This window comes from Aspergillus luchuensis, chromosome 7 (assembly GCF_016861625.1).
Source record: "Aspergillus luchuensis IFO 4308 DNA, chromosome 7, nearly complete sequence".
NCBI classification, from domain to species: domain Eukaryota; kingdom Fungi; phylum Ascomycota; class Eurotiomycetes; order Eurotiales; family Aspergillaceae; genus Aspergillus; species Aspergillus luchuensis.
Genome location: NC_054855.1, coordinates 1,059,684 through 1,075,655, shown reverse-complemented (window position 1 = coordinate 1,075,655; position 15,972 = coordinate 1,059,684). Strand labels below are relative to the sequence as shown.

Below are 15,972 nucleotides of genomic sequence, written 5' to 3'. Positions count from 1 at the left end.
GTGGAAGAGAGGGGTGGCACGCCTACTTGATGCTTTGTGTGGCTCCTGTGTGCAGGTGATGAAGACACACGAAAGGTGCTTGGTATGGAAAGGTAGGAAGGATGAGGTGGATAACACAGGAAGGGAGGAAGATGAAGGAGCACGCGAGAGAAGTAAACAGAGCTGGAGCGGTGAAGCGAAGCAATATTTGGTTTTTATTTTCACATCTAGGGACTTCTTTGTGTTTTGTGCGGTCTTGTCGCTTGCTGGAGGGCGTTACTATTGCGAGATTCACTGGAGGGTGTGCACGTGCTCACATTGAATAGCCCTGGAGTTTGTTTTTTTCGTTCTTGTTCTTTTCTGCACGGGAGTTGGCGGACATGCCAGATGGATATCATAACAGTTTCATTTTCATTATGCACAGTAAAGTAGGAAAAAATGCACAGACATCTCTGCTCTATGAGCTATACATTTCCCGAGACCATCTATACTTCTATACCTTTATTGCTAACATCCTAGACCGTCGACCACTCGCCAGGAGCTTATACACGGCCGATCTTGTCTGGGAATCCAAAGTCGAGCTTGAAAGGAGGGAAGACAAAACGCTGGAAGGCGTTCTTCGAGGCCAAGTCATTCGTGTACTTGGCAATGGTGGCCATATCAGCATCATCCAGTGCCACCAGGTTGCGGTTTCCCTCAATCCGAGAGGGGTTCACGGACTTGGCAAGGACGGAGGAGCCGCGGCTGACTATACGGATGAGATAATTAGAGATGATTGTCGCAGCATTTGACATGGGAGATACGTACTGTGCCAGCTCAGCAAGACCGTGGCCGGGTCAACACCCTTCTTCTTGGCAACCTCGACGATGGGCTCTGCCGTCAGCAGCGGACTACCCGTGCTGCCGAGAGGGCTGTATGCGGTGATGTGAATGCCCTTCTCCTTGCAGAAGTCAACAGCCTCCTGCTGGGGAAGGCAGGGGTGGTTCTCAATCTGGTTGACGGCCGGAACCACGGTGGCTTGGGCGAGGAGGTCCTCAAGGTAGGGTCTGCTGTAGTTGCAGACACCGATGGCCTTGGTCTTTCCGCTGCCGACAAGCTTCTCCATATCCTTCCAGGTGTTGATATGGGAGTGGTTGAGGTGCAGGTCGCGGGAACCGTCAGGAAGGGTGGGGATGTTGGGATGGTTTCCTTCGCGATGTCAATATACGCATCAGACCGAATCTGAATAACGCAGGACTCACCGTTAGGGTTCATGGCCACAGGCCAGTGGACCAGGTAGAGATCAACATAGTCCAGTCCCAGGTTCTTCAAGCTCTGGTCCAGAGCCTGTTCCACTCGGTAGTGCCATGTGCTCCAGAGCTTGGTGGTCACGAAGAGTTCCTCTCGCTTGACAACTCCAGACTCGATGGCTGCCTTGATACCCTTGCCAACTTCTCCTTCGTTGCCGTAGGCGAAAGCGGTATCAATGTGTCTGTATCCAACGGAGATGGCATGGGCCACGGCCTTTTCGACCTCTCCAGGACCTGACTGCCAGGTCCCTGCACAGGTATTAGCCAGAAAGTCTTTGTGGTCATCCAGAGTTAAACCATACCGAGTCCGAGAGCAGGGATCTCAGCCCCGGTGTTCAGCTTGAAGCGAGTGTCTGCGACGGTCGAAGTCGAACCCATCTTGGCGATATGTGAAGAGAATCGGAGGTGAGAAGGTATGTAGAGACTGCGTGAGGGTGAGGAAGAGGCTAAAAAGACAGATAGACGACAAAAAGACGAGGATAAAGCTGTTGTAGAGGGTGGGGGAGAGGAGGGGAAGAAAAAGGCGACCCCCACGCTGCCCCTCCGCATCCCCGCCATTCGGGCCAAATGAGTCCGAGACCCTCTCCAGCTTCGTCTGTCAATCTTCATTCTCTCTAAGTCCCTCCCATCAACAGCCACAGTCACATCCTCTTCAGTCAACGTACGATGACTGCTTCACGCACATATCGCCTGCTGGGCTCAATTATTCACCCACAGAATAGCAAAGGGCAATACAACAGCAAGAAGACGGCAACCCCAATTGCGGGAAGTTTATTGTTCGATAGCCGTCGACTCCGTTGCAATCAGCTCCACTTTCCAGGGACACTGGCTCAGTACGCGCGACTGGCAGACTGAAATCCGACCTTGCAGCGATCGTGGGTGCGCCCAGGAGTGCTGAGATCGTGACGAGAATCAGGACAGGAAGAACAAAGTCCAGCGATCATTGTCATGATCACCACGACACACAGCCAAAGAGATTGCAGAAGACAAGTTTAGCAATGAAGGGAATCTCTTTGGACGACGACGGGCCGTGCGTGAACCCGAGGTTCGTCCGCGTCGGAAACCAGTATCCTAAAATGCGCCCACAGCAGCAGCCAAGACTGGGGCTGGAATGGGATGATTTCACTGCTCCGCAACGCTGAGCGTATCCGTTGGATCCAGATCTGTAGGACAGATCGCCGCACGTTCCACGCTGGCGGGGACGATCCCTAGAGGCATATCACCGACATTCTCTGCCTGCGGAAGCCACTTTCCGGGCTCCAGCCATGCTCCCATTCCCCAGGACCCCAGCGCCATGGTCTCGACGATCAATTCTCTTCGGATTTCTAGAATCATACAACGTCATCCACACAAGGACTGGCAGGCGTCGGTCTTTCGGAATTACCATACATTTTCGGCATTCTAGTGTGTGAAACATTGATATTTATGCTCCTGCTCCTCAAGCCTGTTTTCTTCCCAGCAACAAACCTCTGAGCATTTTTTTTGATACCCCAAGCTCAACACGCATTCTTCTTTCGTCTTCCTTCAGAAGAATTCACAGTCACAATGGCACCAGTCGCCGTAGCTTCTGAATCCCCGGTGTTCAACACCAAGCGTGACGGACAGGCTCTCGAGGAGCTGTCGGACGCCATCGACAATGTCAATGTCCTCAAGGACAACATGAAGAAGCAGGAGAAGGGTCTGTACGAAGAGTCTGAGTTCGACAAGAACAAGGACAAGACCAAGTTCCGTCAGTACGAAGACGCCTGCGACCGCGTCAAGAACTTCTACAAGGAACAGCACACCAAGCAGACCGTGGCCTACAACCTCAAGGCCCGCAACGAGTTCCACTCCAAGACCCGTGCTGAGATGACCATCTGGGAGGCGATGGAGAAGCTCAACACCCTCATCGACGAGTCCGACCCGGACACCAGCCTCTCCCAGATCGAGCACCTCCTACAATCCGCCGAGGCCATCCGCCGCGACGGCAAGCCCCGCTGGATGCAGCTGACCGGTCTCATCCACGACCTGGGCAAGCTGCTCTACTTCTTCGACGCCCAGGGCCAGTGGGATGTCGTCGGAGACACCTTCCCCGTCGGCTGTGGCTTCGATGAGCGCATCATCTACGGCCGCGAGTCCTTCAAGGACAACGAGGACTTCAACCACCCCATCTACGACACCAAGTTCGGAATCTACAGCCCCGGCTGCGGTCTCGACAACGTCATGCTCTCCTGGGGCCACGACGAATACCTCTACCACGTCGTCAAGGACCAGTCCACCCTTCCGGACGAGGCCCTCGCCATGATCCGCTACCACTCGTTCTACCCCTGGCACAACGCCGGCGCGTACCACGAGTTGATGAACGACCACGACAAGGAGATGTTCAAGGCTGTCAAGGCATTCAACCCATACGATCTGTACAGCAAGAGCGACGATGTTCCCAGCCCCGAGGAACTCAAGGTAAGCCTATTCCTTTCATTCCAACATTGATAACATCAAACTAACAAATCATTTAATAGCCATACTACCTCGACCTGATCGACGAATACTTCCCCAACAAGGTGATCAAGTGGTAGAGATTTGATATGCTGTATGATTTTGACTGGATGATTACATGTATTGCTTCTTCTTACAACATCTTTGCTTTCTTATTCCCCTTTTTACCACCCTAGCATGCACGCAAGCGATGATCTATGACCTACTGCAGTCACTTTTGAATCAAAGAACGGGATTGATTCCCTGATCCTTTCCCAATAAAACTCTTGATTTAATTGTATCCTCCATCCATACTCCGTAAACAAACCATAAACCACACGACCCCCAAACCCCGCAGGGGATGAAACACATGAACACACTACGTAGATCAGATCAGAGATGAAACCAGACCCCAATCCAATCACCATGATCTAAGCGAACAACAAGCAAGCAAGCATCTACACCTCAAATCTACCTAACTACTTTCAGATTATGAGTATGATCTACAATCTGCATAACCACACGCACCACCCCGACTAATTCATTGGTTCCTGTCCATACTTCGGAAACAAGGTCCCGGAGACGGCTTCTCTCCGGGGAATGTTGCCCATCTCGGTAAAAAAACCAACTTTGGAAGCTCTGGAACAACGGCGGAGCTTGCTTTTTTTGGTGAAAGTGGCGGGGTAGGTAAAGTAGGTTGTGGTGGGGTGTGGGGCTTGCAGCATTTAGCACAGCCATGTATGTAATTAGTCCAATAGTTACGTTACTGAATTAGCTGGGAATAGACTGAGTTGTTGAGCTGTTGCATGTCTCGCATTTAAGTGATTCAAGCATTATGCATCGTGATGCTGTAGTGAAAGGAGTCGTGTCAGTTAGTAGCCGGGAATGTACTGGAGGTGTGTGTGTGGAGTGATGTTGGGTGGTTGGGGGGGGGCGGTTAGTAGCAGTAGTTGGTAATCAGGTGGGATGTAACTATATACGAAGGATTACAGCTTAGCTCAATGGAACATGGTGAGAGGGCGTCAAGTAAACAGCGATCGCGCTTTTCATTAACATAATGATGAAGGAAATACTAGTCATAACAGGAATCTATCGTGTCTATCATATCTCTCTAAAGTCTTGCCTTGGGAAGACGCTGGCCCGCCTCGTCGAAGAAGATCTTCTCGCCTGTGATCAGCGATTCTTGGAGGGCAGCGCCGATGCGGACTGCCTGGACGGCGCCCTCGAGCTTCAGAGGGACAGGAGTGTTCTCGAGACAGCATGCCGTGAATTCATTGGCCTCGGTGACGAAGGCGTACTCGAAGCGGTCGTAGTAGTGCTGGGGAATCTCGCGACGGACACCGGTCTCGTCGAAGATGTTGACCAGGTTCAGAGCAGGCTGGGTGTTCACGGCCAGCTTACCCTTGGTACCGATGATCTCGGTGGTGTCTTCCTGACCGGCGGCCATCATGCGCGAGGCGTAGAAGTAGGCAATCTTGCCGTTGTGGAACTCCACCAGACCGACGGCGTTGTCGCGGTCGTTGTGCTTGCGCAGGTCGGGCTCAACGGCAGTGATACCCACTGCGGACACGGACTTGACCTTGCTATCCTGACCGAAGAACCACAGAGCCAGGTCGATGTCATGGATGGAGCAGTCCACGAAGATACCACCCGAGAACTCGGCGTAGGCGACGAAGAACCCGGTGGGGTCCAGCTTGTCGCAGGTCTGACTGCGCATGACGGAGGGAGAACCAATTCCACCAGCAGACATCTTGTTGAATGCGTCACGGTAGGAGGCATCGAAGCGACGGGAGAAACCGCACATCACTTTCAGTTCGGGCTTCTTGGCTGCTGCGTCGAGGACGGTTTGGGACTATTGAGGAGAGACATGTTAGCTGCATTGCCAGAAGGCATTGAGGGCAAGGAAGTGGGAACATACGATCTCGACACTGGTCGACAAGGGCTTCTCGCAGAGAACGTTCTTGCCAGCCTCAATGGCCTTGATGGCCTGTTCAGCGTGCACGGCGGTCGCGGAAGCAACGACGACGGCCTCCAGGCCTTCGTGCTTCAGCATGTCCTCATAGTTCTTGTAGGCCGTGACTCCGTACGGACCAAGGTTCGCCCTGGCCCATTCCAGCTCCGAGTCGTCCGGAGTGCTAACGGCGACGAGGTCTGCACGGGGAGTACGCTGCAGGAAGTTGAGGGCATGACGCTTGCCCATGCGGCCCAGACCGGCACAGCCAACCTTAAGCTTTCTGGCAGACATTGTGATGGTAAAGGAGGATAGGAGTAGTGTAGAAGAGGAATTGGTTTAAAGAAAGGGGTCTTGTGTAACAGTCTGTAGAAGATGTGAGGAGAATTGAGGACAGTGAGAGGGAACGACAACAGCGAGGACGTGCAATTTAACCGCACGACGAGAAGCTCCAGCAAGAGTCGGTCTAGCTCTATCGGAAGGGGATGCGGAGAAGCTGGACCTGCCAAGTATCTTCTCCTCAGGTGTCTAGTTGGCCGGGGGAATGATTCCAGATTAGCCACTAGTAGTAGGAGATCAGCCCGGGCAAGGCGCCTGGAGGTGGCCACTGCGACCCCGGATATCATCCTCCAGAGTGGCTCCGTGGGTCGGAATACCGGTCGGAAAAGGGATTCCTGGAGGAAGCAAAGCATTCAGAATAGCAGGCATCCAGGCATCGAGGATGATAAAATGGACCAACCTCCTCATGAGGGGGATGCAGTTGGGGATGGATGCATGACTTCTCCATCAATATCCCACCCATTAATCGGCTTAGTTGACTATCACTTGCCAGTCCTTGAATTGTTGTCAGAGACACGAAAACAAAACATCCTTACCGCACAAGGATAGAACCCTTCCGCTTCTGGTAATCACCGGCGCGAGTTTCCCCCGCCGGGGTTGGGGCAGCGGGGATTGGTGCCCTTTCCGGGAAAAGACTGGGTCTGGACCCTCCATCCAGCATCACCCGGATCTATTCGGGGAATCAATCGCGCTCAATTGATTCTGCCTGGTTTGTAGAGCGGGCATTCGTATATCAGCAGATTATCTCTGGAGCTATGACTATGACACCTTGAGAATCTTGTTACCATTCTGGCAATTGAATTCCAGTGGGTTTTGGTTTCTGGGCCATACCGTCATAACAGCCCGGGTAGGTCTGGCTGACAGTTTAGCTTCAGTTCATGACGCTTCAAACTGCGCGGACATCTCGAATATCATCCATTGTAGTGTAACGGCTATCATACCTGTCTTTCACACAGGAGATCGGGGTTCGATTCCCCGCAATGGAATCTCTTTTTGTTTTTGTTCTCTACAAGTGCATCTCTGGACTACATTCAACAGTTCTGGAGTATGAAATCTACCAGCCTAATGTATTCATCTACGCTTGGGGTTCCTTCTTAACGGCTACCACCCACCCAAGAGGACGGCTTCCATATATTTTTGCATGCTCATGCTGTAGACTGGTAAGAGCCGCCACCCTCCTTAACATAACTCTTTTAGACGTCTCTAGCCATCTGGGCAACTATGAAGATGTAGATTCATACTTCATACACTGCCCAGAGGCCGCGCAACCAACCATTACATTCCTCGGCACTGTCTGCGAGCGTGAAGGTCAGCTCAACAACAGGCCAACACTATTACATTATCATCTTCAATCAACAGTTTATCATACCTCCAACCACACCCATTATACCTTCCCACTAACCGCCTACTTCAAGAGCAGCCAGCACGGGGTCAACTTCCCGTCCCTATCTATTAACACCCAGATATTCATCACCGGTCACATTTTCGGACTAACCAAAGAACACCAACAATTAGCAATTATAACAGAAGATGTACCCTTTCTGCCTGCACTACCTCAATCTATGCCCACGACTCTTTCATCTATACTTGGTAAACGGCAACGGTTAGAGTGACGGACTCAACGAGCTACCCCAAGCACTCCGTCCAAGTCCGCTCACAGTCTGGACCTAGATTCGTCCGCTCTGTATCGCGGCTATCAGAACGCCGAGCCTCGAGACGTATCCGGACAAAAGGAAAAGACTAAACAAGATGATGACACAGAAACCCAATTCACATGGACAGAAACAGCCGATGAAACTGAAAATTTACCCCAAGTCACCTCCCCTGCACCCGAGCGACGTTCCCAGAGGATGCAGAAAACCTCATATGCAGATATTCTTGCCCAATCAAAACAGGCCATCTGCCCTCAGCTGCTTTGTCATTACCCACAATGTTCTTTCTTTGCATGCTTTAAAATTCCTTGTTCAAAGTCATCTCAATCTATGTCGGTAACCTCAACGTATCTTATATTTCTTCCCCTTCTTGTCGTTTCAGGGCCGCAGCGTGCGCAGCGCGCGTCTTCCAGTATAAAACCAAAATAGGTTTAGTGTTGAGGACAAACCCAAAAGTAATTTAGTATTGAGGAATTTAATCGAAAAAGGCTTAGTTTTGAGACTGAAAGTCGAGCGAGATGATTAAGTGATCTTCTACCCGGAAAACCTCAAAACTCGCCAACTTGGCTAACGATTCCACGCGAACAAAAGAAGATAATAAAATTATGACTGAAGGGCAGGACTGTGCATTAGTTATTCTATACCTCAGCGAATTTTTACAGGGCATCGACGTTGTTAGAACTCTAAGTCTAGTCGGAAAACACCCTATGGCTACCGATCTTATTGGTCCTTATTAGGTCTACCACTTCGATCGCTATACAAGAGGTCGGTTAATGCGGGAAAACGAACCATGACTACTCCTTTTCGACGGCCACGGATCTCATCCAACGTACAATTTCCCTGAATTCTGCGAGTCTAGCATTATATTATCAAAACGTTGGGGGTCTTCGACTTAGCCCCGTCTAGCAAGTAAAGGATCCGCGCTATTTAGGAACTAGATATCTGGCCTTCGAGATCCGAGATCTTTTCATCAGTCCCCTTTACTGGCGATGATGGCGTCATCAGGCTGTTTGAGCAGGACTGTGGGGATGCCTCTATCTCGAATGTTTTCGGCGCCCTCCCCCCATGGCCAGACAATCCCACAGACAGCTTGGCCTCTGGAGTCATGGAAGATCTCACTGATGTATCCAGGGGCGCAAAAATTGGTGTATATTGCAGCAATGAGCGCCCTGCACGCTGCGCGGGATTGTGCTTGAGCAAAGAGCTGTCCTGTAAAGCAGCAGAGGTATGAGGTTGCTCGGCTCCACCGATTCTATTTACCAGAAAGGGGGGATACGATGGCGTTTCTTCCGGGCCTTCTATTTTGGCGTGAATGACTTCCGAGGGTGTAGAAAGCGAATCATTCACATTGATCATCGAGGCCGATCCTGAGGTCTTCCTATACGACCAACGCATGGTGGAGAGACCAAGCACATAGGTATAGATCCCACGCATGGGGAGAGCAAAGGGCACGAGGAAAACGACCAGTAAGGCAAGGCAGGCCCACAAAGGATACCAGGCAGCCGAGATGGAGAATTGAGTCATTCCAAAAATACTCTGCGGAACAACGCCGTCGTTGATGAGAATTCGAGTCACTTGAGAGGTGAAGACAGGACATTTTGACCTACCGCCACCCAGGAAATTGGAAGAAAGGCAAATGCGAGCACGTTCAATCGAGCGACAGCTTGACCTTGAGTCATTGTTTCGATGTTAAAAGCCTGGAATTATGCTGTCAGTTATTAATATCGTCATTGCGAAAATGGGAGACTAGCTACCAGGCTCATCATGTTGTCAAGTTGCCGGAGGATGACTTGGGAAGTTTCCTCGTGATAGTTGATGTCGTCAAAATGCTCTTGCACCCGCTCTGCAAGCTCATGGAGTCCCTTCACCTGCTCGAGATGAAGGAAACGGGTAAGTGCGCTAGCATGAACCCGAAGCTGCTCGCGCACCGACAAGACCTTGGCGGCTTCTTCGTGAAGTCCTCGGGTCAAATCGAGTAAAGGACGCGTTAGGGGATATGTGTGAATGTCATGGTGATATATGATTAGTTTTCCCTTGGTCACGTTCCAGACTTGGCTCCAGTCACCAAAAACATGAAGTAAATCGGCGAAGATCCATAAGGGCTGCTTTTGTAGTCGCAACCACCTTGCATACTGGATTTGTGTCGGGTATGAGGCGAAGTGCGAGGCCACAAGTCCAGGCACTCCCTGGTCTGTACAAATTAAGAAAATCGTGGTTCTGTGTCCTGCGGAGCCCCTGACCACTGAAGAGGGGCAAATCCAAGCTCCCAGAGGTAAAAATCCAACAAGAGCACGCTCATTGAGGGTGGCCAATGGATAGTTGATGAGGAATCGAATATCTGGAAGGGACGTGAATACTCCAGATCAAGTAAACCAAACCTAGTTGAAATTCCACTTACCTGAGGAATCCTTGCGGGCTCTTGGAATCATACAAACTCTTTGGCCAGTCGATGCGCTATAGACGACATTCTGAAGAAGATCAGGAGGAAAACCAGTAATTGCACTCTCCAATACTGTGATAACTGCTCGCGTATAATCATGTAGCTGGATAATGCTGATAAAGCACGATAGTTATGATCAATTGTCATTCCGGGGAAGATTCGGAGACCAAAGCAAGTCCACTCACGTGAGAAGTGACTGCCCGAGGGCTTCAGCCTGATCAATGCGAGAAACTAAATGGCTGGCTAAGTCATCGCTGCCTGTCCTCTTGAACTTTTTTGCCTCGAAAAAAGTGTCTGAACTATGGGAGTGGGATGCATCGCTAGTGAAGACTGTGAAATCGTACTCATCGTTCGAGTCCATGCCGCGATTGATCAAGCCGGGATGTGAGCTTTTTAGCCTCTACGCGGAGATGGCCAACCTCATAAAGTCCATTCGCTTCCCTTTTTTTCAGGCTGATATGAAAGTTGAGATGGGGGCTGAGATGAGGGCTGAGAGGGGGGCTGAGAGGGGGGCTGAGAGGGGGGCTGAGATGGGGGGTGGGATGGGGTCTCTCCTGAGTGCAAAAGCTCAAAAACTCGCATGATCAATGCGCTCCTACGCTACGATTGGACAAATTTTTCCACAGCCCCCAATGCCCTTGTCGTCCGTCATTTATAATGGGGGGCATTTTCTCGACCGCTGACCGTATCTGGAGAAGCAACGCAAAAGGAAAATCGAATTAAGCTGATGTTAGAGCAAAAAAACAAATAAAAAATTAAAAAAATAAAAAGAAAAACAAAGGCTCTGCGGGCTAAAAATGATCGGAAACGTCAGAAAAATGCAGAAGGCATGCGATAATAGGCGATGGCCGCCTTCTTCGGGTACAGGAAGGTCATAATCGCATTCAACAGCTTGATACGCAGCTAGACTGTTATGAGGTATAGTAGGCTTCATTGTTTTTGAGGGCTAATTTGGTGCAAGTTGATTAGGACGGTTTGTGATGGTTCATTGGTGTACAGTGTGACTTCGATACGCAATCTTTATCACATGATGTCCTCTGGATTTTATCCTATATGCATATGAATGACTTGATGATCATTCTTTACGTGATGACGTCGCTCGATAAATGATAAGTAAAGTACCTACGGGTTCAGTGCATGTTCGCCTTTTGACATTGCTCTTGCCCTACTTAGAACCGAGCTGCATCCTTGCAACTAACGCTGTAATCCATGTTTCATGCCACCGCAAATTGACAGCCATGATTCCAGGGACCCAGAGCAGCGCACAGCTTCCCATTGGGAAAGCCGTCCGCATCCTATCCTTGGTTAGACAAGTTGTGCACGGTCGTACTGGCCCAGAATCTTCCAATCGTGGCCCTATCGTTTAATATGGCCACAGGTAGTAGAATCAAAGTTTCGGGAAGCCTTTCCGCTCCTTCGCGCCCAAGAGAGCTGTCTGACCAGATGTGTTGAGGGACGAACAGAGATGGATATCTCCCTATCTAAGCGTGCCGTATGAACAAGAAGGAATAGCCAAACAAAGAATAGGAAGTCGGGCAATGGTCAGACATCAAGTAGAGGAGGGCGGTGTGTGTTGGCAGAATAACCCTTTAGCCTGTGGGGCTAGGGATTTCAGCGACGCCCTGCCAAGCTCCAACCAATGGTTCGTACAAGGTCCGTAGAACCCATAATACTTATTTCTTAGGGTCCATAAATTGTATTTATGACTCTTCGGGGATAGAACTTGCTTAATTACGACTTTAGGAGTTAACAAACTAGTTTCTGCTATCATCAGACCCTACTCTCTAACGTCTTCAACTAATTGACCCGGCATTACCACCGAACTGGCAGGCTCCCGGTGACGCGTGCAGCGTATCAATCATCATTCAACGCATATTTCCCCCATTTTTCATCATACAATATGGCAGTCTCTTAAGAAATCGCCTTCCGATGGCCATACCTGCATACAAAAACCGTCAAATTAAGACCCAGATCAAAGCTGCCAAGATTTTTAGTATTCCTGGGACCTAGGTCTACCATTTATGGACGGCTACGCGGTGTTAATTTACGAAAAGAAAGCGGTGCCAATATATATAAATCAACCGGAATCGAAACAAATCGCTTTTAAGGCGATTATCAAATACAAATATAGAGGGATTTCTAATTCAGCCCAAATCTTTACATAGAATAGCCTATATGTAGGGGTGCACGTAGTGCGGGTGAGTACAACCCGCCATGCCAGAAATTTACCCGCGCGGGTTTGCAGATTTTTAATAGAAAATCCGTACTGTACCGTAGTTTGTAACGACGTAAATATCTAAAATAGGCTTGCTGTATAATTTATATCTTATAGAACCACTGAGTAGTGGCGTGTAAACGTACCCCATTCTTCAGAAACCTTGTGATCTCCGCGTTCTTTCTATCCTTAGTACTTCGGCAGGACATAGTTGCAAGATGCTTGGTCATGGTCTACGTGCCATGATACTGATCCTTGCCCTCTGCGCTGGTATGCGTAATATATGGATGCTCACGAATCTTTGCGCAGCGCCGACACATAGTTTTGGCGCAATATCAGCACTATGGGCAACCTGATCAAAGTGTTCCTAGATAGCTGTATGCCTGGCTGAATCCCATTTAATCTTACTCCTCCTCCCATAAGCAGTTTGTAACCACTAACCAGCCCACTCAATGTGCAGTATATTGTCGTATAGAATAAATGTCGTTCGGCGATCGGGTCCAGCGCGCGTCAGTGAGGGAGGTACTACAGTAGGTAGATTCGGTCGGAGGAACCACTGCGGTCTCAGGCTCGCCGTGTTAGCGATTGCACCAGTCAAAACAACTGCCGCTTGTCGGATTGCCCTGGTTTTGCCTGTCGTCATGATAGCAATTGATAATATATACATGGGTTTTCTTTTCCGGGTGATCCAGCTGAGTGGAGATCGACAAATACTAGGTGGGCTATCTCTATGCCGCTTCTGCCATTGAGTTTTGCGGTGACGGCCAAAGTAGTACTGTGACAGTGTGAATTGGTAAGAACGAGATGCTGATAGTAGGAACAGTAATGGTTGCATTTCTGGCACTTGCATCAAGTACGCGACAAATAATTACACCCCGCCCATCGCTTTGCATAAACAGAACCTATGAACAAGAGTGGTAGAAAAATGCACCGGAACTATAAGAATCGCTAACAATCGAATGTATCTCAAGGCTCATTCTCCGCTTTTCCCGCCTTCAACGCAGCTGCTTTTCTCGCCCTCCTCTTCGCTGCCACCTCAACAGGATCCGCAAAGCCGTCCCCCTTCAGCCACGCCAGCGCCTTCCGCACACCCTTCCCTTGCACTGCGGACGGCCTCGTCTCGAGGATAGACCCAATGAGTGCCCACGCCAGCACAATGATACATAAGTCTCCGCCCTTCCAGCCCTTCCATAATCCGCGCTTGACGCCTGTCTTCCAGGCCGAGTCCACGGCTGCCCGGAAGAAGTACATGAAGATACCACGGCTGTTTGTGAGGAAAGCGAACGGAACGCCTGCGAGCGCACCACTAAGGAAGAAACGTTTGGCGGGAAGCGCAGAGCGTGGGAGAAGGGTATTCCAGAGACAGATGCTACCCCATGCGGAGCCAGTAGACGCTGAGAGGATGGCGGTCAAGGTGATGATCTTTTTGGAGAGTTTGTTGATGGAACTGATGGGCTCGTTCATGAGGCCCTTGATGTTGCGTAGAGATAGGGCTAGAGTGACGGTGGTTAGGAAACGAGCGAGCGGTGGGACTAAGAGGAGGATGTGGTGCAAGAAGGCGGTGCTGCAGCTGGGGCTGTTTGGGTGGAGCAAGGCACACGAGAGGCTGGAGATTGCTGGATGGGCAGGGCCGGTGATAGGGGAGATGGATGTGAGAGTAGATGGCAGCGTGTTTGGGCTTCCTGGGTGCAAGATAGGGGAGGCAAATGCCCTGGTAGACACATTAGTTGGAAAGGGCCGATTCTAAAGTAGATGGCTAGTACTTACGGCCACCGTAGGTTGGCAATGTTGGCCAAGGAGTCCACCACATCTTCCTTCTCCGGCCATGGTATCTCCAAGGGCAAGGACTCGGGGCGGCCGCGCACGTAGCTGGGAGAAAGCCTCAAGATGACATTTCCAAACCACTGTTCGTATAAATCAGCGTATGTACCCCGCGAAGTATAATACAGATCAACGAACCTTGGGTACAGTCTCGCGATCGAAGATGAAAGCATGGAAGAGTTGGGCGCATGCAATTGGCATTAGCAACCAGCTTCCGAACCATCGAGGTCGATCCTTGAACCACCCCTTCTCATCTAGCGCATTGAACAGAAACTCCAAGCTACGAGTAGCTGTGTAGATTGCTGCTGTCAGCCGCAGTTGCTTCTGTGGACACAACCCCAGCGCAAACCCCGCGATACTGGCACCAACTGCGGGCGCATATCGAGACGTGAGTGCTCTCGAGATCCGTGGGTTGCGATCCCGGAAAGGTCGAGCATCGTCTGTACGGAGGTTGGCACGCAACTTGACGAAGAAGCGATAGAGGAAGCGGTGAAGGAGGAGAAGTAGTGACAGGGAGATGGACAGGCGGAAGTTTGGGGAACGTGTATAAGATGTGCGCGATGTATTCTTTCTGAAATAGATGCCGGAGATCAGCCACGCACATGAAACATCGCCTCATACTCTTGGTGATCGTTAAGATGCGTATACATAAGAGAGAACTTACTGGGATAGGTCGCCGCGGATCCTCCCAGCCACGACGTCAATGAGCTTCAACAGGGAGCTGGACAATACAAACACGCGTAACGACGTTCGAATGGAAGCTTCATTATGCTTGTTCTTAGACCGAACTATAGCCTCGAAAGCTGAAGGCGAGGGAAACTTGTTTTGGATGGCCGAGGGAGTGCGCTGAACGGCATAATCGTGGAGCAGCTTGTACTCCTTGGCGCTGAGGGAAATGCGGAGAGCGTTGCGAACCACCGGATGGAGGTCGGGGTTAGGCGTGGAGTCGGACGCCATGGTGCGGTAAAATTTAACGGGTCATACGCGTGGGTCTCGACGATGGACTAAGCTCACATCATGAGAGACAGGTGATGGAAAGATAGAAAGCAAGGGACCGAGTGTGAGGAAGGGAGAGAATTAAGCTCCAGCGTCCGGGGATTTGCAGCTGACCGTCCTGCGCGCCCGTGACCTCGGCTATTTCGCGCAATCACCTGAAAATGGACCTCGAGACAGGTTATACTTAGGTATACTTCAATTTTGTCAGAACTGCACTGTACCGATTTCAATACGAATTATTGGTAAAATCAAATTCACTGTCTATATCACAAACTGTTCCATGCCATGTTGCCGTTGCAAGATGTAGAAAGCAATAGTATCACCATGAAAGGCCCTTGATAATCCATGCGTCCCCATCATGGGTACATGACAAACAGGGTACCTGGGTGAGAATGATAAGGGAATAATGCTACATAGAAAGTAAGAACGGAAATTGTAAAAAACATGATCGAGAAGCTGAAAAGGTGGGAACGATGAATGATGCCATGCAAAATCCGTTGCCATGATTTGCGCCACAATAAGACCCTTGAAAAACACGAACGGCGCTACAAGAATCACCAGAAACTGCACCATCCAATCCAATGCTGACAGATGTTCTCGACACTGGTGGCTTGCGCAAGAAGCTTGTCCACCTGGTCACTGACGTTGAGTTCCTCACTCGGCTTGAAGTCTCTTCCTGTCAGCTTCTCCTTGACACGGGCAAGCACCTGGAGCGCTCGCGCGTTCTGTGCCTCTCTAGCTTCGTTGGGAATGCCCTCCTGTGCATCCAAGATACCGCCCTCAAGAATGGAAGGCCGGCGGTGACGAGAGAAGTTGCTGGGCTGTACCCCATGGTC

At 50.4% G+C, this 15,972-nt stretch overlaps 6 protein-coding genes and 1 non-coding gene across 7 annotated transcripts; 2 read left to right on the top strand and 5 right to left on the bottom strand.

Moving 5' to 3' along the window:
- Nucleotides 1–521: 521 nt before the first annotated feature.
- On the bottom strand, nucleotides 522–1,646 carry GAR1_2 (putative glycerol dehydrogenase; the record flags this gene model as incomplete). The annotated part of the gene is made up of 4 exons (XM_041682985.1): nucleotides 522–727; nucleotides 787–1,167; nucleotides 1,221–1,517; nucleotides 1,571–1,646. 4 exons carry the CDS (start codon nucleotides 1,644–1,646, stop codon nucleotides 522–524), a joined length of 960 nt encoding a protein of 319 aa, XP_041547292.1.
- Nucleotides 1,647–2,390: 744 nt separating this feature from the next.
- AKAW2_70407S (uncharacterized protein) lies at nucleotides 2,391–2,564 on the bottom strand (the record flags this gene model as incomplete). Its single annotated transcript, XM_041682984.1, has 1 exon — nucleotides 2,391–2,564. One exon carries the CDS (start codon nucleotides 2,562–2,564, stop codon nucleotides 2,391–2,393), a length of 174 nt encoding a protein of 57 aa, XP_041547291.1.
- A 249-nt stretch (nucleotides 2,565–2,813) lies between these two features.
- AKAW2_70406A (inositol oxygenase) lies at nucleotides 2,814–3,823 on the top strand (the record flags this gene model as incomplete). The annotated part of the gene is made up of 2 exons (XM_041682983.1): nucleotides 2,814–3,707; nucleotides 3,767–3,823. 2 exons carry the CDS (start codon nucleotides 2,814–2,816, stop codon nucleotides 3,821–3,823), a joined length of 951 nt encoding a protein of 316 aa, XP_041547290.1.
- Nucleotides 3,824–4,833: 1,010 nt separating this feature from the next.
- AKAW2_70405S (putative NAD binding Rossmann fold oxidoreductase) lies at nucleotides 4,834–5,967 on the bottom strand (the record flags this gene model as incomplete). Its single annotated transcript, XM_041682982.1, has 2 exons — nucleotides 4,834–5,574; nucleotides 5,641–5,967. The coding sequence occupies 2 exons, from the start codon at nucleotides 5,965–5,967 to the stop codon at nucleotides 4,834–4,836; spliced, it is 1,068 nt and encodes a 355-aa protein (XP_041547289.1).
- A 959-nt stretch (nucleotides 5,968–6,926) lies between these two features.
- On the top strand, nucleotides 6,927–6,998 carry AKAW2_t70003A. The gene has a single exon. It is a non-coding gene; the product is annotated as a tRNA-Glu (tRNA).
- Nucleotides 6,999–8,591: 1,593 nt separating this feature from the next.
- AKAW2_70404S (uncharacterized protein) lies at nucleotides 8,592–10,465 on the bottom strand (the record flags this gene model as incomplete). Its single annotated transcript, XM_041682981.1, has 5 exons — nucleotides 8,592–9,200; nucleotides 9,272–9,361; nucleotides 9,419–10,002; nucleotides 10,063–10,217; nucleotides 10,290–10,465. 5 exons carry the CDS (start codon nucleotides 10,463–10,465, stop codon nucleotides 8,592–8,594), a joined length of 1,614 nt encoding a protein of 537 aa, XP_041547288.1.
- Nucleotides 10,466–13,285: 2,820 nt separating this feature from the next.
- On the bottom strand, nucleotides 13,286–15,097 carry AKAW2_70403S (uncharacterized protein; the record flags this gene model as incomplete). The annotated part of the gene is made up of 4 exons (XM_041682980.1): nucleotides 13,286–14,030; nucleotides 14,087–14,223; nucleotides 14,279–14,711; nucleotides 14,805–15,097. The coding sequence occupies 4 exons, from the start codon at nucleotides 15,095–15,097 to the stop codon at nucleotides 13,286–13,288; spliced, it is 1,608 nt and encodes a 535-aa protein (XP_041547287.1).
- Nucleotides 15,098–15,972: the final 875 nt, after the last annotated feature.